General features: G+C 48.0%; 2 protein-coding genes across 2 annotated transcripts in view; both read right to left on the bottom strand.

Moving 5' to 3' along the window:
* Positions 1-17282, bottom strand: part of cpamd8 (C3 and PZP like alpha-2-macroglobulin domain containing 8) — a 62356-nt gene extending 45074 nt beyond the window's left edge. Inside the window, exons 1-18 of the mRNA XM_064334030.1 lie at positions 16526-17282; positions 13136-13287; positions 12442-12464; positions 11734-11899; positions 11211-11263; positions 10547-10564; positions 9333-9387; positions 9100-9213; positions 8646-8730; positions 8288-8396; positions 7522-7749; positions 5391-5561; positions 4584-4712; positions 3712-3904; positions 3034-3203; positions 1667-1816; positions 888-1004; positions 310-452 (exon numbers count right to left, since the gene is read on the bottom strand). Of these exons, the coding sequence (XP_064190100.1) occupies positions 310-452; positions 888-1004; positions 1667-1816; positions 3034-3203; positions 3712-3904; positions 4584-4712; positions 5391-5561; positions 7522-7749; positions 8288-8396; positions 8646-8730; positions 9100-9213; positions 9333-9387; positions 10547-10564; positions 11211-11263; positions 11734-11899; positions 12442-12464; positions 13136-13287; positions 16526-16608 (2159 nt within the window). The 5' untranslated portion in view covers positions 16609-17282. The remainder of the gene's footprint in view (positions 1-309; positions 453-887; positions 1005-1666; positions 1817-3033; positions 3204-3711; positions 3905-4583; positions 4713-5390; positions 5562-7521; positions 7750-8287; positions 8397-8645; positions 8731-9099; positions 9214-9332; positions 9388-10546; positions 10565-11210; positions 11264-11733; positions 11900-12441; positions 12465-13135; positions 13288-16525) is intronic.
* A 1399-nt stretch (positions 17283-18681) lies between these two features.
* sac3d1 (SAC3 domain containing 1) lies at positions 18682-22758 on the bottom strand. The gene is made up of 4 exons (XM_064330349.1): positions 22640-22758; positions 21179-21578; positions 20386-20662; positions 18682-19529 (listed from the first exon to the last, which is right to left on the bottom strand). The coding sequence occupies exons 1-4, from the start codon at positions 22663-22665 to the stop codon at positions 19066-19068; spliced, it is 1167 nt and encodes a 388-aa protein (XP_064186419.1). The 5' UTR covers positions 22666-22758; the 3' UTR covers positions 18682-19065.
* Between the last annotated feature and the right edge of the window lie 296 nt (positions 22759-23054).

Here is a 23054-nt window from a genome sequence, read left to right as displayed (position 1 = left end):
TGACAGAGTTATGATAGCCCTCCTATGACAGTTATGATAGAGTTCCCCTATGGCAAAGCTATGACAGCTCCTATGATGTTTACCATAGAGTTCCCCTATGGTAAAGTTATGACAGCTCCTATGATCTTTACCATAGAGTTCCCTTATGGTAGAGATAAGATGGAGCTCCAATGACAGCTGTGATAGAGTTTCCCTACGACAGAGTTATGATAGCATTCTGCTATAACAGAGCTAAAATGGAGGTGTTTTTCTGTGCCCGAAAGATGCCCAGGGAAGCTGAGGGGCTGTGGGGGAGTGGGCGGTGGGTACCTGGGTACCGTGCGGGAGTGCATGGCCGCCACCAGCGTGGCGGTGTGGGGCTGGAAGGCGGGCACGGCCTCGTCCGTGTACATCCCTCCACTCTGCCTGTGGTTCAGGCTCACCATGTCCGTCATCACCACCAGGCCCGTCTCCTGTGATACGCAAGCGCACATGTGCACATGCACACAAACATACACACACGCAAACGCACACGTGCACACGCACATACACACACACACATGCACATACATGCACATGCACACACACACACACACACACACACACATTTACACAGAGGGACAGAAAAATGAAACATCCATGCTAACAACATGCTTACATAGTCCCTGAACGATAATCATAATTATAAGATTAAAATCACTCATTTTTAAAATGATGTACAAATAACTGTATGCAATACCTTATAAATAATCTCTCTAAGTGGCCATTTTTCATACAAAATAATTGTACAGTATTTATAAAAATGAACTTGAAAGTATTTGATTTATGGATCTGACCCAAGTTTACAGAGGGGGGTGATAGTAAGGCCCCGTGAGGCAAGCGGCGTCTTGGTGATGTCCCAGGCTCACCGGAAAGCAGAGAGCGCGCGTCTGTCGCGTGCACAGCCCGGGCCACCAGAAGTGGCCGTCGTCCTTCGGCACGCCAAAGGCATCGGACACGTCGAACTCAGCCAGCTCCTTGAAGACCTGCGCGGAGCACAACGCGGTGAGATACCGCTCCTCCACCACTAGAGGCAGCAGCAGTGTACGGTGGACGGAAGCGCACAAACATGGGGGGGATCGTTTCTCCACCACTAGAGGCAGCAGCAGTGTACGGGTGAGGGGAACTGAGCTTAAGAACTCAGCTGCAGCGGCGAGTCCCATTGGGGGGGGGATGGGCGCTGCTGTTGTACCCTTGAGCCAGGTACTAAACCTGAACTCCTTCTGTAAACATCCAGCTGTACAAACAAATTGCACACAGCAAAAACCATCTGCCTGAACAAGTGTTTTAGTTTTACGATGAGACTTAAAATCTTATTTTAGAAAATAGAAGATATAGAAAATATTAGCTTGTTTTAGGCTTTTTTTGCATGCTATGGACTGTTTATTTTTTATTTTATTTTTTTGTTTTTTTGTATGCCAAATACTGTAATTCAAACGGTGTCTCAACTCATTGCCTATCTTTTTGTCTTATTTGGCAAAAAAAAGTTTTTTATTTTTTTTATTTTTGGTTTTAACAGTACGTGTGAAAGAAAAGAAAAAAAAACGAAATGCAGCTAAGCTAAGTGTAAATCACCCCACAAACAGGAGCCTACCAAGTAAACCCCACATCCCACATCCCACAGCCCCTCCATGGGGGAATCACTGACCTTATCTGGGCTGATCTGGAAGTCCGGCTTCAGCAGGTACAGGCTCTTGTCCACAGTGGCCACACACACGCAGGAGCCCCTCTCCCCTCTGACCTTCAGGCTCAGCGGGTCGCCCGGCATCGACTCATTGGCCGACAGGGAGACGGACACCTGCGCGAAAAAGAAAAAAGGGGGTTTCGAAATGACATCATCGCCACCGCCGCAACACTCCGGGGAAGCGTCGAAACGAGACACCGCGCCTCAACCTCTTCCCAAAACCTGATTACAGCTCAGAGGGACGGGGGGAGAGGGGCACTGACCCCCCTCCCCCCCCAATCCCCCCCCCCTCCTCCCACCCCAAACGCGCTTTCTTGACAATCCAAGCTGCTCCTCTGCGAGTGGAAATGACCCACTTCTGCTCGCATTGACACTTTTAGCCCCTCACCGCACCGTAACCGTGACCCCTGACCCCTCCCTGCAACGGCCCCTCAGATCTCCACACCTTCTGTTTGCCTTGTCTTGCATGCGCGGTCGTATAACCCTCCTCCTGTCAAACTCAGCTCATACCAAAGAGCTGTAAAAAAAAAAGCTCCAGCCACTAAATCTTCCAGAGGCACGGTGTTATTGAGCATTCCCTCTACTCCGTGAACAGATAGAGAGAAAAAAATACTCTCTGACCTCTTTCAATATTTCAGAGCGGGGCTTTAATGGTTGAATCGGGTGGACACGAAAAAAATATACAAATAAAGGCGTGTGCTCACGGACAACTACAATGCTGCCGACACACTGATCATTTAGGTGCAGGCACTGTTACTAATTAGTGCACACTACCATGGGGTCAGAACTGGATCCTACTGTAGCTGTAGGTGGGTGTATGACTGATATTTTCCCTTTCAGGAATACTTCACTTGATTGTTTGGTATTGACGTGTTCTAGGACAAAGCTCCATGGCAACAATGCTGAGGAACCACTTCACCATGCTAGCTTCTCCATGCTAACTTCTCCCTGCTAGATTCTCCAAGCTAGCTTCTCTATACTTGCTTCTCCCTGGTAGCTTCTCCCAACTAGATTCTCTATGCTAACTTCTCCATGCTAGCTTCTCTGTACCAGCTTCTCCATGCGAGCTCCTCCAAACTGGCTCCTCTAAACTAGTGTCTGCTGGCTTCTCCATTCTAGCTTCTTCATGCTAGCATCACCCTGCTAGCTTTTGCCTGTTCACTTCTTGTTGCTAGTTTCTCCATGCTATCTTCTCCGTGCTAACTTCTCCATGGTAGCTTCTCTATACTAGCTTCTCCCTGCTAGCATCACCCTGCTAGCTTCTGCCTGCTAGCTTCTTGCGGCTAGTTTCTCCATGCTTGCGGGTGAAGCCTGGCTCCCGGGAGACCGACCTTGTTCTCGAAGCTGGGCTGGACGGGGATCTGCAGGCTGTCCGTCACCCCCTCGCCGTTCTCCCGCACGTAGTACACCAGCAGCCGGCTGAGCGGGGCCATGGCGTGGGTGACGGGAAACCGGAGCACTGACACGCACACGTCCGATTCGCCCTGCAGGGAGGTGGCCGCTGAACCCGGGGAGGTAAAGAGAAGGGGGGTTGGCAGAAAGAGCTGATTTAAACTCATTTCACTAATCTATTCCTGGTCAGTTTCATTTAGTCGTTACCGTCAGCTTTATTATGTCCACATTAATCGCTTGTTCCATGTGCTGCCCTGTGTCTCATTAGTTCATGTATACACTGTTTCTGTAATGTTTTGGTAAAATATTCCAATACGTCATACCAGTGAGGCATTTTGAATTTAACTGAATTAGAGACAAAGAACGAGAGAATGAAAGAGAGAGAGACAGCAAGAGAGAAAGGCCAACGAAGAGAGAAATCATTGGGGGTAGATATATAAGTATGGTGCCGGATAAGTAGTGGTGAACTGTGAATAAATCAGGTTCAAGAAAATGTCAATGCCCATCCATCAATATAGTAGCTCTATTATCAGTCAATATAGTAGCTCAATATAGTATTAGCTACACATGGCAAACGCTTCTGATTTATGAACATGAAAGAAAACCATGATCCTGACCTGAACCACTAGGAGGCGCTGTGGTGTGGATGTTCTTGTCAAAGGTGACGGTGGCCCTCTTGCCGCGGTGAGCGGTGATGTTGGGCAGCTGCTGGCCAGACTGGACTATGTTTCCCCGGGAAGCGATCTCGTAGTGCAGAGTGAAGTTGCAGGGGCAGGTGGACTTGAGGGATATCTCCGCCTCCTCTCCAATCTAGGCCCAAAAGACAAACCACCATCTTTTACTACAGCCGGGGGGGAAACACCCACTGATCCACACTCAATTTTATTTGTATAGCGCTTTTTACGAGTAACAGAAGGAAAACTGGGCGAAAACCAGGCCTTAAATCCACCGAAAATGCAAGTAGTGAGGTAAAAAAAAACTCCCCCATGGGAAGAAAAAAACACTCAAGCAGTGGCGATAAAAAACTCCCCAATGGGAAGATATCAAAATGGAGGGGAAGCCCATCCTCAGCTGGCCGGCTTGGTGTAAATTAAATAAAGAATGGATGTAACAGGAATGCAAGTAATCGGCGAATGATCAAATGGGTTGACCAGGTTACACTGAGACTGAGCAACACACATCATTACAATGACAGGTCCCAGCATTGAATGAATGAAGCTCTTGCCATTGAAACACAATGCTTTTGCTTTAGTCATTAAGGTAGGGTTATTACTGTTACACAACACTTCACTGACCAACACAGCCCCAAGTAACCACATGTAATCAGCTGCTATAATTGGTCGCCAATTTTAAGAGAGATACAAATTTAAGTGTTAATATAAGACTAAAATGCCTGTTAAGATTGACCTATTTGGTTTTTGCAGTGCTGGTATAAAGTGCTTGTTACAATATGGGACAGGGCAGTAATTTCGGGACCAGGGGTGTGTACCTGCAGGGCTGCCCCAGGGCTCTGGAGCTGGAGGTGGCACTTGCTGGGAGAGTACCAGCTGCTGATGGACAGGTAGCTGGGAAGGTACTGGTCACCTGCCGGCTTGCCATCGATCGCAGTCACCTTGGTCTGGGGGGAGAGGAAGGAGATGAAGCAGGTCTCCGACGGCTGCTCAGTACCACTGGTATTTCGCCCTTACCTGTGTTCACCCTTACAGAAATCAATCACACTGAAAATATATTGCAATAAAATATATTATCACAGTGCTGCAACACTTCACAATGTAAGGGCAAATATATAAGTTATTGCCCCTTTAAAGTGTTCAGTAATGCAATATTTTTTTTTTAAATACATGGTGAAATACAGTTCTTACATTTTTTTTTTAAGGTCCACATACTTACAATATATTGTTGTATAGCCCATTTCTGTAAGAGAACATATCCTCAGATACTCCTGCATTCATTCCATCCTCCCTGCTTCCTAACTACAGGAGATTCTGGTGCTGTTTGACAGTACCGAACGTTCATAGCCACAGTTCTGTCCTTGGACCCGCCCCGCAGAGAATTTTCTCAAGATGCATCCAAATGGAATGTTTAGGCTTCAATGGTAGGGGGACCGAACCTTCAATGTTAAAAATACAGTGCTGAAACTGAGTATCTAGTTGGCCAAAGACATTACCCGTGGAATCTTGTGGCCCTATAGTATCTGTGACATCATAAAGACTTTGCTCTTTCAGGCTCCCCTTTTCACAGTGGCCACCGTAAGCCCCTCCCCCTGCCCCTTTCCCTTGCCTGGAGCCCCACTGACCTCCAGCCAGACGTACTGTGCGGCGGTGGGGATGGAGGGGATCTCGAACACGGCCTGGCCCCCCAGGGAGGTGAGCTCACTGGTGTACACGTTGTCCTTGGGCGTGAGCTCCGCCTTCACCCGAACCCTCACCCCGTCCGCGGGGCTGCCGTCCGGGTACGTGACCTCCACCTGGGCGTCGCCCGGACATCGCGATTGGACAGGGAGGGAGGACAGACGGACAGACAGACAGTGAGAGAGTGAGGGAGAGAGAACGCAAGAGAGAGAGAGACAGAGAGGGAGGACAGACACAGTGAGAGAGGGAGGGTGAGAGAAAGCAAGAGAGAGAGACAGAGAGGGATAGACAGAGGATAGTGAGTGAAAGTGAGTGAGAGAGAGCACAAGAAAGAGAGATAGAGAGGGACAGATAGAGAGACAGAGGACAGTGAGTGAAAGCGAGAGAGCACAAGAGAGAGAGATAGAGAGAGAGGATGAAAAGAGATCTGAAGCCAACTGATCTTGTTATTTGTCATGTCTGCTTTGGCAACATGTAAAGTCATGCCAACGGGGAGTTACACAACTTTAAAGTACCGCTAGAAAAATGTAAACCGTTCCTTATAAACCTAACCTGGCTTTACATAAACCTCTTGAGCACACAGAAACCCTCCAGATTTACTTCAATTCATTCACAGTTTACATTTATTTGCCCAGCAGTGTCGACCTTCCACAGCTAAGGGAAACAACAGAAAGCTGCACCTAGAGAATATAGGATAAAGAATAAACAAGGAGAACAAAAAGAACCTGGACATAATTGGCAGCAAGATTGAAACCACTTAAGTGCAAATCCAATCGGTCTCAGGCACTACACAAGCCAGTGAAATTAAACACAGAAACTATTTAAAGTGATGCTCACGGCCCGCCGACCAACACACAACCAAGGACACTCTTCACAGTCAACATCACAGTAAAAATCCAACCAAAACAAGCCGTCTTTAAATAGAGACTTATTTAAAGCTGTAATTACGAGACAAGAGTTCCAAACGTCACGCGGAATTTAGGCAACATGTACGGAATCCTTCTAGAATGTATCTTTTTTTAAACAGTATTCCACACAGAATACAGTCTGCTAAATGTAATATGTGCACACAAAATGCAAATCCTGGAACACACGTGTATAGTCTGGCTTTGAATGACAACATGAGGCTTGTAACCGAAAGGTCGCAGGTTCGATTCCCGGGTAGGACACTGCCGTTGTACCCTTGAGCAAGGTACTTAACTGAAATTGCTTCAGTATATATCCAGCTGTATAAATGGATACAATATGAAATGCTATGTAAAAGTTGTGTAAGTCGCTCTGGATAAGAGCGTCTGCTTAAATGCCTGTAATGTAACGTAATGTAACATGTCACGTCACTGTGTTGAAAAGGGTTCGGTCTCTTGACAGTGCCCAGAGCAGCCTTTCCGCTAGCTAGCCCCAGCTGGTTTTCAGCTAGAAGCCTAAGCGCTTCTTGCACCGGATGTCTGAAGCCCGGCAAGAATCAAGTGGATCAGCAGGGTGGGGAAACAGGAGCTCGCCTCACAGAGGAGGCCCCACAGGAGCGTCGGCGAGTCCTAGCAGGGGCCGCGAGAACTCGGTTAGCGCTGGCGTGCGGATGCTCTCCTGGCGCTGGCGCAGCTACAGAAACGCGTGCTGCTTGGGCGCTGCAGGTTGCTGTCCAGGTGCATCCACAGCTGCAGCGCAGGGGGACTGACGCCTCTCTCTCTCTCACTCACACTCTCTCTATCTCTCTCTCTTACTCAGTCACTCACTCACACACACACTCCCACTCACTGCCTCTTATTCTCTCTTGCTCTCTCTTGCACACTCTTACTCACTCTCACATTCTGTCTTGTTCTCTCTTGCGATCTTTCTCTTCCCCATTCTTTCTCTCCCTTTCTGTCACACTCTCTCTCTCACTCATTCACTCACTCACACTCGCTGCCTCTCAATCTCTCTTGCTCTCTCTTGTACACTTTTACTTACACTGGCTCTCTCACATTCTCTCTCTCTATTTCTGTCACTCTCTCTTTCTTCCCCATTCTTTCTCTCTCTTACTCCCCCCTCTCTCTCTCTCTCACTCCTTCACTCATTCTCTCGCGCTCTCTCTCTCACCTTGCCTTTGTAGGGCAGACCGGGCTTGAACTGCTTGCGGGTGTCCTTGGAGTACTTGATGTCGATGAGCTGCTTGTGGACGGGCGTGGAGTCGTCGAACGTCGTCTGCCGCCCCCCGTCCACGCTGGCCACCGACACCCACATGCTCACCGTGCCCCGGAAGTGATCCGCCACGTCCACCGGCATCATGTCCTTCACGCAAAGGTCAAAGGTCGCCGTGCCCTTGATCTAGGAGCAGTAATAGACAGCGCATGTTCAAGATCAGTTCCCAGGCAGTAGTCAAATTGCTGTGGAGCTAACCAAAGCATTATCACCAGAGACAGTTTTAGCAGAGATTGATCGGGTGATAGCATTAGCCGTAAAGCTCATAAAAATGAATGCTAGCAACAATTAGCTTCCATTCATTGGGAATGGCTGCTATGGATTTTGGGTAATATTGCTAAAAAGGAGTGCTCAACCTGTTACCAGCTGAAAAAAATGAATGGAAGGAGCTATTATAAATCTTTTATTTACATTTTTTTTCCTTTATGCAAGACATGAGGCATGACAACTAACATTCATCCAGCTAATAAGCAGTTTTGACACGATCTTCCGTTTTTGGCACTGAAACATTTTTACAACAGAAGACCACAACGCCCGGCATCTCATTTTATCCGAGTTCGGAACTGAGCCGCAAAGTGGAACAGCAGCAGAATGACTACTCTCCCAGGTGTCAGTTATAAAGTTCTATCCAGCAGCACGCAGAGAAACCTGGAATAGCTCTCACCTCCATAGTCTTAACCACCGGATGCCCCACCTCATGCCGATAGTACCCAACTCCATTCACTGTCATGTTCACGGTGAGTTTCCCGCTGACCGGTTTACCGAAAGTATATCTGAGGGGGAACAGCAGGAGGAAGTCAACGAACAGCGACCGTGGCCATTTCATAAGATAAGTCATCTCAAACAATAAAAAAACCAAACCAGCTTTTTTTATGCGTGGTAGTAAAAACAGTTAATTCTTTCCCAAAAACAAAATGAAGAGAACTGTGCACAGTTCTTCCCTTTTCAAAACATCTCACCTGAGTGTGCAGACAGAGTAACACAGAGGTGAGTCAAATTATATGAAAATAAACGACAGTCACCTGGCGTGTACGGTGGTCTGTTCACACGCGTTGAGGTCACGGACGTACCGGGGCGGCTCAATTATCAGCTCGAACTTGGGCATCACTGTGAGGACGAGAGGGCAAACAGCGGAACCTTTTCAGCAATATCAGACTACTCTCAGTGACCCAACCATTTCACTCACAGTCTACTCTGCGTCTATCATTCAAAGCTGAGCAGGTTTGGGAGCTAATCGTTTAGCCAGGAAACCATAGCGGTCAGTGACCTTCCCCTGACAATTCTTTTTTCAAAATTCCAAGTCAGTGTTCTAGAAATCCACTGATTTTAGTTACCAGTAGTGATTGTGACATCACCATCAGAATGTTGAGTTAAGAACATTCTAATCACATATTTGTGATCTCACAGCTTAAAGGGCAAATCACCAGCCCAAAGAGAAGGGGGGGGAATTAATTCACTTTTAGGGCCAAGACTCACCATACTTCTGCACTTCGAAGGTCTTGTTGTAGGTGTGCCCTTGCATCTCCACGAAGATGAGCCACTCTCCGAACACGGGCTGGTCCGACAGGGGGAAGGTCACGTTCACGATCCCTGAGAAGACAGGCCCTCAGCGTCTGTTTCCAATCTCTCTCTCTCTCTCTCTCTCTCCCCGGCACCGCCCCCCCATAAAGCATTCACACCCAAGAGCTTTCTGGCGTGATCTGACTCACCACAACAGAGGGGCTTGAGGTCTGACCACTGGACCATCCGGGACCCTCTGGGGTCCTGAAAGAAATTCACAATCACAAGGGGCCGCGGGTCACGAGGAACCGAAAAAAACACCGAAGCAAAGGTTTTAAATCAGGCGTCCTGGTAAACAAAGCAGCACTTCCCCCCCCCCCCCCCCCCCCCAAAAAGGCACTTTTTAGCACTTTAACACGTAACCCCTGGCACGCAGACTTTCTCCAGTGCGCTGAGGTCACAAAGGAAATATTTCTCCATTTCCGTTCTGGCCGGGCGGAGTCAGGCAGCAGAGATGGCAGGGGCGGAGGGAGACGGTTACTAAACCAAACACGCTACGCGTCCCCGCCCCGCTGGCTCCTGGGGGCCCAAACTGACGAGAGAGGGACCACACAGAGGCGAACGGGAGCGATGGCGTAGCCGTGCGGCGCTAAATAAACGAAGCAGGGAATCGGGCAAGGCCCCGCGCAGACCCGCGCTCTGCCTGCTAATTAGCCAAGCATAGCGGAAGCAAGGGCTACTCTGGGCAGCGCCCTCCCCAACTTTCACAACAACAGGACTACGGCAGTGTAGTATAATGGGTAACAACCTGGTCTCGTAACCTAAAAGGTCACAGGTTCGATTCCCAGGTAAGCCACTGCCGTCGTACCCTTGAGCGAGGTACTTAACCATGCACTGCTTCAGGTTATACCCAGCTGTGTAAATGGACGCAAATGTAAATGCTATGTACAAGCTGTGTAAGTCACTCTGGACAAGAGCGTCTGCTAAACGCCTGTAATGTAATGTACAGAACCGCGGAGTAGCACGGCTAACGCCGATGCTAGCCTAGCCGTTAGCTCATTTACAGAACTACTCCTCGGGGACGGTTGGGGGGGGGGGGGATTTCGGGTGACTCTGTGATGTACGGCGGAGCGAGAAGCCGCAGAAGAGAGCAGCCGACCGCGCGGAGGAGGAGTGTGGGGGGGTCACGAAGGACGCGGGGCCGAGGGGCGGGGGGGGGGGGGGGGGGTGTTGGGGGCAGCTGCCCCTTTCATCTCCATCGTATCGGCGCTCGGAGCGGTCGGAGAGCGTCCTGTCATCAAGGCCGGCAGCCCTGTAATCTCCGGCTGTTTTGGGAAATAGCGCCTGTGGCTACGCTCACCCAGGGTGGTCCCCCCCCCCCCCCTCCTCCTCCTCCTCCTCCTCCCCGGTGACCTTCACTCACCACAACGTAAGCTTCAATCTGCAAAAGAAGAGAGGGTTGGGGATGGGGGGGTGAGGGGGGGCACAAGACCAGCACACATTAGAGAGCCCTGCGAAGGCCAAAAGGCACAACCCTCACCTCCCTCTCCTTTCCCACAATCCCCTGCCTGTGAGTGGCGAGCGCCAGGCTGCGTCAGCGCGGAACCTTTACAACCCCGCTATCAATAAGCACACTGTCTCCTGATGGCACCCACCCCACCCCCCCCACCCCCCCAACCCCACCCTCCCGGGTCACGCAGTACATTTTTAGAAACTGTAAATTCCGGTAAAATGTTCACTCCCAAGTTCTCCGTACAAAATAACAATCTTTTTTTTTTTTTCAAACTGTCAGGTTTACTGCTGCCCCAGCATCACTTAAACAGAGCTGTCCGGCCATTTTAACGAAGGACAATGAGCGCAATTTCACTGATGTGGGCCTGGAGCAAGGAGGCGTTCCCCCATGAGACTAGCACTGGCCTGCTCTAATGCACACACCGCTTCTTATTCAAATCAAAGCCAGGGGGAATCGACCCTTTAACTGAATAAGAAGCCTCGTGAAATCTATGTTATGTGCTGAAGCTTAAGCAAGTATTACGTTATTTATATTCAACCGTCTGATTCTAGCGACGGAGTCTTGCCAGTCTTACCTTGTCATTGGCAGGCCTCAGGTCCGGAGTGACCGAATACACATTGACGAGCACTAGAGGAGAATCAGAGCAGACGAATCGCACATGACACAGACGCACTGTCAAAGCTTTCACCTCCCATAAGCACAGAATTTTAAATTCGACCCCACTGTGCACGTCGTTTTCTGGAGTAATGTTGTAGAAGTACAGTACAGTACAGTACAGCAAATACCCACTTAATTCCAAGAATAAGACTGGGCAAACAGAGTATTAAAGTGACATGTAAATCCACATCCAAGCGCTCAAATTAGGTTTCACTATAAAAACCTTTATGCAGATTCAAGGGAGATTCAATAGCTAACAAAAATTTACATGAAGATTTTTATTGTAAAACTCCCTTTTTTTAAAATCTCAGCTAATGCCTAATTTAAATTGTTTACTAAGATTCAGCTTGGTTTCATATCGAGACCATGCAATCAGTGCTGCAAGACAACCAACGCCAACACCAGTCCCACATCCTTTAGAGACCTCAAGGAAAAGGCACCTCTCTGTTTGGGTTTGTAGACCGGCTTGTCCGTCTGGATGAAGACGGCCGTTCCCTTGCTCTCCACGGTGACGGTGGTGTAGTTGTGGAAGATGTAGCCCTCCTCCGTCAGGTGGCGGTTGCCCCAGACCTTCAGCTGAGCCTGCCCGCGCAAGCCCACGGGCACCTGGGCAAGGGGGGTGGGGGGGTGGGGGCCACATGTGAGCTACGGCTGTCCCCGACACAGACGAGCACGAAAATGGGGGGGGGGGGGGGGGGGAGAACACGGCTCCCCAACAACGCCGTAAATAAAGTGTGGGGGGGGGCGGATCTGTGTCCGGCACATCAAACCGATCCATTCCAGCTTCTCGGAGTCACGGCCCCTGCGTGTGTGTGTGTGTGTGTGTGTGTGTGTGTGTGTGGGTGGCAGCAGCTGCAGGTAATTTTGAGCTTGTTACCTTACCCTGGGAGCGAACGTTCAAAGACAGATGCTCAAATGTAAATCATATTCCTGTTGTTGTCTCCCCCCCTCCCTTACCTCCCCCGTTGTGTCAGTGCAATGTGTACAGACTGACATTGATGGGACTATTGTGCAATAGGGTCCTGACCGTTACCCTGAAGTGAATTACTAAAGGGGATGGCCAACTCCATATACAACACCCAATACGGGGCCAAACATTAATCTGAAATCGTATAAAACATCCAAAGAAGCAGTTCAGACCCACTCACCTTCAGCTTAAGTGTGCCTTTATCTGAAAAAGACAACAAACAGTAAAACTTTGTGCTTAATTCACAACAACAGAATAGAACTTTTTATTTTTATCTAAAAGTTGCCACAACTATATTCCAGAAGAGAGTATCACAGAGTATTATGACACTAGAGGGAGGGCCAAACGACAACAGATTTCACAAAAATGTTTCCCAGATTCAATATTCAAGATATAGCCAGCATCTGAAAAAAAGAGCATGTTTCTGTACCCTTTTGAAATTGTTTTTTCGCTTGTTAAAATACAGTTAAATAAAAAAACTACATACTTGACTAGCCAAAGATAAAAATCACTAAAATTGGAGAGATAAATCACTCAGAGTTGGAATTCTGGGAAAAATAACCACAGGGTGTTTAGCAGGGAGGTCCATCAGTCACTGAGGCACGACCGGCACTATCTATCAACGGCGATGTCAAACAAACACGGACCCAGACGTACACAACAGCCAGGTTAGACATACCAGGGCATGCAGTAAACCACCTTATCAAGGGTGACATCACCACAGATTTAGAGCACATCGGGGCTTATTCATCTGCCATTAGTGTAACCCCACCCCGGCGAGGTCAGAGGTCGTAGGTCGGAGGTCAGACAGCGTGGCACTGTCTGTGTGGGTTCTTTGGGGGGGGGCAGCGAGGGGGGCGCGCGCGGTGACTCACCCCGTACGATGCCGTGGCTGTGCGCCACTGTCTCCCCCTTCACCGACAGCTGCACCTGCACGCGCGTGTCCTCCGCGCCGTGGAAGATGGTCACGCTCAGGGCCTCCTCCACGCCCGCGCGGAACACCGAGGGAGCCGCGATCAGATAACCTCTGGGGGGGGGGCGGGGGCAGGGGGCACAGGAAGGAAGAGACCATGTTTGGAGGAAGGGGAGTACAGCCCTGCCGAGCTGGCCTAACGGAGGCTGAGGAAGAATGCTAACTTTTGAGCTGTATTAATAAATCAACCGCGCTCCGATCGTCAAAAAAGGCTTTGCGCGAATTTCGATCCACGTTCGGAGCGCAAAGAGCAGAGGGCCCCGTTCTCCGCTCAGTAACTTCATCTGGCCTCATCTGTGCATTAACACAATTTGTTTTTAAAAAAAGGCAACTGAAAGCATCAGTAAGACAAAAACGCATAAGCAAATGAGAAAGGATAAGAAATAAGTGACAGGAAATCGAGGAGGGAGGGAAAAAAAACAGTTGAGGGCTTTGTGGCCGTTTCCCCCGCTTCCCCTTCTCCCTGCTCATTAGCGACAGCTGTTCCTGAGACACTGCCTAAGTGTGGTCCGCCTCCTGTCCTCGCTGACGTCAAAAGAACTGTTTTTTCTTTTCACCTGGAGTCGAAGTCCCCCTTCAGGCTTTCTAAAGCTTGGAGGAGCTTGGAGGAACTCACCTGCAATTAAACTATTTTACACTCTTGAGAGCTTCACGTGGCCAGATAGTATTTCACATTGGCGGGTTTTTAACGAGGGCATTTCATTGGCCAGGTTTTAATGAGGACAGAGTACCTGTCACGGCACCATCCTGGTGAACTCTCATTGGGTGGTCCTTGACCTCTCCTGAGGAAACTCAATAGTCAGTGTTTTCGGAGACACACGGAAAAACCCAAGATTCCAGACAATCACTCTGACACAAAACCAGGAGTGGAAGACAGCTATCACAAAAGGTCAAAGGGCAAAGGTCAACCCCTGCTCTGCAGAAGCATTCTGAAAGGAACCAATTCAACTGTAAGATCCTGCTTGGAAGAGGTCACCTTATATAAGTACAATAGGGAGTTGGAGCTGCTTCAGACCTGCATTTTTTTCCTGTATCTAGGCCTAGATTTAGAAACACTTACGGAAACAATAGCGCTCATTGTGTTCTGAAAGCATGCAAAAGTATATTGGCCTTATCACTCCATTCCAACATATTCATTACCGGCTTACGCATCTCTCTCCTTCGGCCTCCGCCTGTTCGCATTTCTGAAATATCTTACTTATTAAGATTGAGGACAGCTGGGGGGGAGGGGGTGTTTTCATAAGTGAAGACGCAGTTAAAAATGGCACAAATGTGATATATTCACCACCTGAGGAAGGTTTCTGTGCAACAAAAAAAAGCACAAAAAAAACCTGCAGGACCAAGACTTCTCAACATGGATTGTTGCAGGACAACGGACAAAAAAAAAAACCCACGCGCTGTTCCATCAGTAGGCGATCAGGTGGTTAGCATTATAGTCCCGGGAGCCAGAGGCAATTTACGTCGCAGAGAGTCATGGGAAAAGCCTTTAGCACGCGGAGTCTTGAGAATAGCACCGTAATGAGAGGAAATTGACTCTTTGGCGTTTGATTTATTGCAAGTTCAACTAGGTCTCATTCATTTAAGACGATACCGAGCGCTTAAAACACATGACCAGAGAAACGTACAGAATTAAACCAGCTTAATTTCTTTCTTTTTTTCCAAGCTTCCTCAGAAAAATAATGGGGGAAAAAATGTAGATAAGGATGACGCAGCTGAAGACATTTCTAAGAAGTGGAAGACTGATGGTTCTCTCTCAATCTCTCTCTCTCCGCTCTTCTCTATATATATATATATTTATATATTATTTTTTTTTTTTTTTTTGACACGGCGTAACCCCCGTAAGAATCCCCTCTGGTTCTTTGCTTTCATGTGTGAAACTCTTGGCAGCGAGTATAGCTGTAACCCTTCACTATTAACTCAACCGAATTCTCCACAGTTCAGGATTAAGCTCTGGCATGCGGTTGACAGCGGCCTGACTGATAACATCATGGAGTCCACAGTCACACCAATCACAGTACATAGGACCGAGGGATTACTGCACGCTCTAAAAAACTAAACAGGCTGAGTGGAAAGTCCATTGTCAAATACCGAGGGCTGCTGGAACCCCAGCAAAACGGCTTGGGAAAAGACATCAATGTATGTCTGTATACGGAACAGCGTGTTCTCTTTACGGAAAATGAAAGCCTACAAAAGTGTGTAGCATGGATTTGATGCACAACTTTTGAGGCGCTGATCCTCATCGGCGTGGCTCTGAAGATCGTCTTAAACTGGGGGATCAAGGTCCGTGAAGGCATGCTCCATCCAAAGCGATCACATCAAATCATTCACCTTACCAAGAGTACATTTTAATCTCTTAACTTCAGCCCTTGAGAACTGGCAAACCCTCTCTTGAAGTTAATTTGGTGTAACCCCACATGCTACATCTAGCCATTTCATATAGTCCTTTGATCCAAATAAGACGTTTGAAGTCTGGTACCTGCAATAGTTGCACGTCACTTTGCCCGCATACGAACCAACAACAAAATAGTGGTCATATAGCCGACACAATATAATTAATTAGCATTTGCTTAGGCTGACCACGGCGCTGACAACTGTGAAGCCTTTTCTCACACAAATAACTAGGACAAAACCACATGTCATGGAAAAGAAGTCCCGAGTCTTCTGTTTCAGAATATCCCTTACACAACCCTGGTAACAAGGAGACACTCGCGCAGAATGAAAGTGACCAGAACAGTAGCGTACCGAAGTCCCCGGTACTGTATAAACCACGAATGACTCCAGTGTGTAGCCTACACATCGTATTCAATAGCCTGTCGTTCAGCATCAAATGTGACTCATTAACGCGAAGAGAAACAACAGTTATTCCATTAGGAAGAACGTCGTTGACCAACATAAATCCAAAATAGAATTATGATGTACCATACGTGCGACCATTTTGCATAGCTTCTACTACTGTAAAAAGCACTAACTATCACTCAAATCGTTTAGATGTGATATCTCAAGCACGCTTTCCAGGCGCTCTGATTCAGCTGAAGAGTTTCTGGTGGTAAACAAGTTGACGCTCATTGAATCTTACGCAGGAAACCAGTGCAATGAAGAAAAGACAAAACAAAAACCGTACACCGTGTGTGCTGTTCATCCCTCAAACTGTTCATGAAATTGAACTTAGTTGAGCCTAAAACTGTAGATGGCTTCATTCACAACTTTTATTCTCATCCACCCGAACACACTTTCCTTTAATCACACAAATGAATGCCAAAGCATAAAAGAAACGAGAGAGACAGCTACTCACTGGCGCTCTTGCGAATAACAGCCACTGACAAGACAGATGCAGAGAGTCCAAGAAAGAATCCACGATGCTCGACGGGACTTCATTTTCACAGTAATCTTCCCGCCGTGGCGTGGGGCAACAAGTTCTCCCCGAAGCCTCTATAGATAGAGAGCCGAGGCTTCAAACCTTTCTTACATACAATTAAACGCGCAGCTGGAAATAGTCATTCAAAGTATCCATTGAATCAAAGAGGAGAACGAGCGCTTAATTTTCTCCCGAGTCGCCCGGAGGATGAAGTTTTTATCCCGCTTTCATAAATCCCGTTCCGTGCAACGGTGCAAATTGATTTTTCGTAAGCTTAACTTCTCTCAACGCACACAGACTGTCTCTTCTTTGGTGTGCCCGATTCACCCGCCTCAGTTTTGTTCTCTCATATTTCACCATTACAAATTATTTGCGTCCACCCCCCAGAAGAGTCGCGCTATAAAGAAAGCGATGTAGCCTATCTGTTGATGTGGTGTTTGTTCATTTACTCAACGCGCCGCATAAAGTTTATCCTCTTCTCGCGTGCGTCTCCCCCTCGCCGCCTCCTCGTCTCTTTGAAGTTTCTGAGCTTTTGTTTCTAATAATGGTGCGAGTCAGAACAGCTCCTGCTTATTGCAGACTGCTCCAGTACTACAAACCCCGGTTTCTCGCTGTTGGCTCTCTCCTCCCATAAACTATATAGGCTAGTGGCTTTTTTTTCTCGCAGTGTAGCCGTAGGAAGCAGAGAGCACGTGAAAGGAATGACCTGCCTAAACAAAGCGAAATATGCAATGTATACAAAGTAACCCAGCGAGTTCATTCTTACTTATGAGTCGGCATACCCAGTGCAATAACTTGGCAGACATTAAATTACATTCGTTACTTATTCACAAAGTAATTCCAGTACTAAAATGTGGTGCTCAAATGAATGGACTGATATATAATAAATGCTCTCGCTGAAATAGAGAATAATATTTTACATCGCCTGTCATTTAAAAGCTCAGCTGTTTATTTATATATTAATGTGTTTTATTTTGCATAACTGCAATCTCACTTAAGGTTGACGCCTTTGTCCAATCCACTAATGTGGAAACGTTAGGCTACAGATAAGTAGAAATCTTTTCTTAAATTTAGCCCTATTGCACCCTCGTGTGGTGATCATGCATTACATATCGCAAGCATGGGCTAGGCGGATTTAACGTTTTGTAATATTCAGGTGCACCGTGTCAATGCAGGAAAATGGGGTAAATATGAAAAATAATATCAGATAATTTTCAGAGAATGAGTCCTTCAGCTCACCCGTGTTGCGTTCCACATACGTCAACTAAATTTGTGTTAAACTGGCTTTTGTCATCAAAACGCAGACACCGTAAGATACGCAGATCCAGTAACAATTAAGCTCTTAAATATTAACCTGTTGCAGCACTTTTGCTCTTTAAACTTATTTTATCAGGTTTCACACGTCAGGTTTAAACATGCTTCTCCAATCAGGCATGAAAACACCCACTCATCCTTGAAGAGCTTGCCCACGAGCGTAGACTTTGCCACAAACTATAAACCTGTCCAGAGGTTGTTTATCAAATTGCTTACACCACCCAACTTTAATAGCCTTACCCTGTAAACCATCCAGCCAGCTAAGGATTCCAGACTTCACATTCACGAACAAGAGGCCCTTTTGAATGTCTTTTTGATTCACGGGAGGAATTACAAGCATCACAACATAAATACCAAAGGTGCACGCAGCTGCCTTGAGATTTAGTTTTCAGGACGTGGAATTAAATTGTTCAGCCCATGGCCAGAGTGGGCTTGTTGTTTTTTAAAAATAATTGGCCATTTTCAACAATTTATCAGCCACATTACCTTTTGCAATATAACAATACCTGTTTGGTTGCCTGGCAAAGGAGAAAATCTTACGTGCCACAATCAAAATCTGCTGGTAATTGCTGGTAGGTTTTAATTTCACACCCTTTTTTTGTATGACCAGCAAAGCAGACAAACACACAAAATGGCTTCCAGTTATTAGAGTGAACAACGTGAATAACGAATAGCAGATGCAGTTGATTTTAGCAGTGTGCAATTATCGCTAGGACTGTGCGTAAAGTGAGAAAGCAGGAATGAGTAATGCATGAACAAACTCAGTCTAAAAGAGAACAGAACCTCATTTCACTTTATTCAACTTCAACAAACAAGGGACGTGATCTGTTTTTTTCTCCCAATTCACACGGAAACACTGATTTTCAGACCCTAAATTCCTCTGGAGCCAATAGCATTTGGCGTTACTGCTGAACATTCACTCCAGCTATTGGCTGTCAAAGAGTGTAAAAGCTCTTGATGACTGATTGCGTGATTACAAAATGCCCAAACGGTTGCGACAACTGCCTCTGGCTGCGACATTCAGGATGTGAAAATGAGCACGTCCTGAATAATCAGTTAAAAACGCACATCCCTGAGAACAGTGCACGGCAGGCAGGCAGTCAGGCTGGCAGGCAGGCAGGCAGGGTTTCCAGAAAGCCCGGAGAGGCGGAGTCCGGAGCGGATCAGGCACAGCCGTGTATGACCTCACTCAGGCTGGCGTCGCCCCGCTTCCCGTCCACCAGTTCTGCGGAGCGGGCGGCGCCGACGCCCCCCGGAGGCGGCTCGGTGTACGACGCCTTGGAGAAGACGACGCGGTCGCCGTCCACGCGCACGCCATGGGCGTGGCAGAGGTCGGCGGCGGGGGCGGAGTCCAGGGCCAGCAGGCGGGCCAGGCGCTGCAGGGGGTAGCGGCAGTCGCGGCTGCTCAGGCCGTGGCTGTAGAGCAGGAGCAGGTCGCGGCGGCAGGCGGCGAGGTGGCGGTGCAGTGCGCAGCTCTGCAGGAAGTCCAGCCGCCGCGCCAGGCGCAGCGCGCGCACCGGGTTGCGCTCCAGGTGGGCGCGGTTCACCGCCAGCGCTAGGCGGACCGCCGGGGCGGCCCGAACCCGTTCCGGCAACTCCAGGGCGCGCCGCAGAGCACGGGTCGAACCTGACGCCAAACAGAAGAAACCAAAATTTACCAAGCGGTAATGCCAGCATACATTCATTTCCACAGCAAGGACACACAGTGTCATTAATGTGAAGCACTGCTCTTACACAGCACCCCCGGTGCTTTGGCTGTGGTCATCTCAACAATCTAGCTGAAAAACTAACAGAATAAAAAGTGGTTTACGTGAACGGCAACATGCAGCACACTAGAAATATACGAAAGAGTCACCCGTTTCAGCTACCTGAGTGCTAATCGCTCCCCCTGGTGGACAATCGTGAGTGAGCGCGCAATTGAGTGAGTGAGAGAGCTGCAAGCCAGGTCCATGAGGTGCGTCGCATTTAATAGTAAAAGGAACCACAGCACAGCAGCACAAGACAAATGGGTGAATGAAAGAGAATAAATGAGGCACATCCCAAGCAGAGAAGGATCAAAGTGAAGTGCAGCTTTTACGAACTGTGCATGCAAATGAGGGGCTGCAGGTCTGAGCTAAAAATGTATGCCTAAATTGTAAAAGTGAACACAGAAACATTTGTTTCCAAACATTCAACATCCGTTTAGATCAATGGGGCCCAATCATGCATTATGGAGGGCTGAGAGTATGGAGGTTTTTATTCCAACCAATCACGTTCCAACCTGCTAATTTCACTAATTAGTACCCTCCTCTCTGGTTAAAAGTGTGTTAATTAGTGACATCAGCAGGTGAAGTGATCGGTTGGAAAGAAAACCTGTATATTCTCACCCCTCCGTGGTACACGATTGGGCACTGCTGGTTTAGATGGACTAAACTGCCAGTTGACAGAGACGCTAAGGTGATGTCACAGCAGGAAGCAGGTCCCCATTGGACGCTCTCACTGACCCAGGTTGTAGAGCAGGCTGAGGGCCTGGAACTCGTCCTGGCGCGGGTGCTCCCCGCTGGCGTAGCAGTCCAGCAGCCAGCTGAGGCTCTCCTGGAGGTGCGTGTCGTTGATGCGCGGGTCGTACAGCCGGAGCGGCTCCTCGCACAGCCGATAGGACGCGTAGAGGAGGAAGCGGACGATGCGCTCCAGCACGGCCACCGCCTCGGCCCCCGACACCCGCTGGATCACCATGTCCTGCCGCACGCAGCGCAGCCGGTCGAACACGAAGTCGTACGCCTGCGATGACATCACAGAGGGCGCTCGCTACACCTTCGACAGCGTCACGGCAACCACACTCAGACCTAAATATCAGTCTGTTACCCAAGACCAGCCTTGGTTCCAGGCTTGATCAAAGCACTAGATAAGTATTCAGTACATCTTTCGATCAACAATCAGACAAATGTATTTCTCATTAAAAAAAACTGCAGCATCGTGGAAAAGGAGTACAGAACTTAATGGAAAACGAGTGGTACTCCGTAAAGCAGTGATAACCAACCGTGTTACTGGAGATCTACCATCCTGTAGGTTTTCATTTCAACCCTAATTTGGAACACCTGTGTCTACTAATTAGCAGTTCAGCGATATCTGTAGCTGTTGGATGAGGTGTGCTTTGTAAGGGATGAAGTGAAAACCTGCAGGACAAGTAGATCTCCAGGAACAGGGCGGGTTACCACTGCTGTAAAGCACAGTGTCAGGGAGCTGATTTTGGGACTATGGGGCCGACCATCTCGTCACATTCGAGCTCCACCGTGCCTCAGTCCAGGGCTCCAGGGCGGGGGAGGCGGCGGCGATGTCGTCGATGAGGAAGCGCACGGTCTTCAGCAGGACGGCGGGGGGTCGGAGGTCGCCGGGCCGCGTGGAGTCCTTTCCCGCCGCCGGCCGCGAGTACTCCTTCACCGCGCGCGACGGGTCGGCCCTGGGCATCCGGTCGCCCTCCGTGCCGGGCAGCACCTCGAAGCGGTGCAGCCGCCGCTGCTGCTCCCTCTCCCGAACCTCCCGTAGGGGGCACATGGTCATGCAGGTGCCCCGGGGCACGGTCTCCTCCGCTGTCCGGCTCGGCTCCTCTTCATACTGCTCCTGTCGCCACTCCCTGCGCCCTCCTGGTCCACCTCCACCACCTCCTCCTCCTCCTCTCCTATGAGAGTTGGACCCTCTATAACCAGGAAACAGGTAAAGTATTACATTACCAATATTCAGTGTCAGCTTATTCTCACAAACAAAATGCTAATTATTAGTGATTCAAAATTCAACTACCATTATAAAATAGCCCTAAGCTACACAGTACGTATTTTGCAGTTTGTTGATAAAGCTAGCGTTCCGTGCAGGAAGGGAAATGATGACTGTTCTCGTGGAGAGCTGCTTGTCCAATCACAATCCAGTGAGAGGGCCACAAATGACCACATCGGGACAGAGATGTGGGACACCGTCGCGAGACAAAGCAAAAAGACAGATGCAGAAAAGACCCTGGCGACTAATTAAAGGTGTCAGCAGTGTTTTGGCTTTTTCCAGAACTGTCAGGTTTCAGACGCTTGTGCGATTAAAAAGCCAGCTGTCATCTTGGGTTTACTCTTTCTGCTAAAACTATCATCACTAATTTCAATTTAAATTACAACCCTAAGTAATTAGGCTATTTCTTGGTGTTCTTTTTTAAAGAGGCCATTTAACAGTTTAAGGTGCATTCTCCAAAACGACAGTTGTCGAGGTCGTTACTTTAATATTCTGGTCAACGAACTGGCTATATGCACTGATTGTAGCTAGCTTCGCACTGTTTGCACGAGCTCAAAAAAATGACTGAGGGCATAATATGTTTGAAGCTAAAGTTAGCCATTTAGCTGGAGGTGGTAGGTAGTTACAGCTTTCTCTTTTCAGGACTGTTGAACGAAAATATGGTTTCCCCATGCCTTTAGTTATCTTGGCTAATTCGGTTAAAATGCTATTGTAATCGTTTTGCGAAAAATAACAGCACAGACAAGGAGCTACCTAGCTAGCACAGCTAACCACTATACTGTATATATTATTAGCGAACTAGCTGCTTTTTACTGAGACTCGATTAGAAGTTAAATATATATCTGTGTTTCTCTTTGCAAATCATTATCCTACGTGAATATTATGGAAATAGGTCTGTGAAATACTTAAAATTTTAGTGACAAAATACTAAACTGTCAACAATATCTGCTTTCGTTTCGTGGTTCATGAAAAGGTAAAAACACTCACGCGCGGTAGTTAGCTTTCCTGCTCATATGCGCTGCTCTGAAATCACGACGTCACGGGGAGAATGTTCCAATCATAAAGAGTGTTTTGAAAGCGTATTACTTTGTGATGATTTCCGGTCCGAGTTCCGGTCAGTATTTATCTATTGTTCGGAGTAGCGAAGTGTTTCAACCACTGAACTGTATAATGACCACGAATTCAGCCCATATTATCTTCTTTTCTACTGTATAATTTATTTCTTTGCTTGCAAAGAAATGCATTAATTGTTTAACCCAGGAACTCAATTCTGTCTTCATCAACAAAACAGTGCAGTGCCCACAGCACTGAAAAATTGTCCTCTTGTTCGAAGTGTTTTGTAACTTCAGATTAGCATTGGGTCGCATGAACCAAAGCTCACAAAGTATTCTACTGAAACTTG

This window comes from Anguilla rostrata, chromosome 4 (genome assembly GCF_018555375.3).
Source record: "Anguilla rostrata isolate EN2019 chromosome 4, ASM1855537v3, whole genome shotgun sequence".
Lineage (NCBI taxonomy): Eukaryota > Metazoa > Chordata > Actinopteri > Anguilliformes > Anguillidae > Anguilla > Anguilla rostrata.
Note: the sequence above shows the minus strand (reverse complement) of the source record. Positions and strands in the feature narration are given on the sequence as shown.

What these genes read in the sequence shown, in the direction of transcription:
- sac3d1 (XM_064330349.1), bottom strand. Translation starts at nt 22,665, where the DNA reads ATGAGCAGGAAAGCTAACTACCGCGC. An exon ending in AGGAAAGCTAACTACCGCGC is followed by an intron (nt 21,579 to 22,639) that starts GTGAGTGTTTTT and finishes TCCTGGTTATAG; the next exon opens with AGGGTCCAACTCTCATAGGA. An exon ending in CAGCCTGCTCTACAACCTGG is followed by an intron (nt 19,530 to 20,385) that starts GTCAGTGAGAGC and finishes GTTTGGCGTCAG; the next exon opens with GTTCGACCCGTGCTCTGCGG.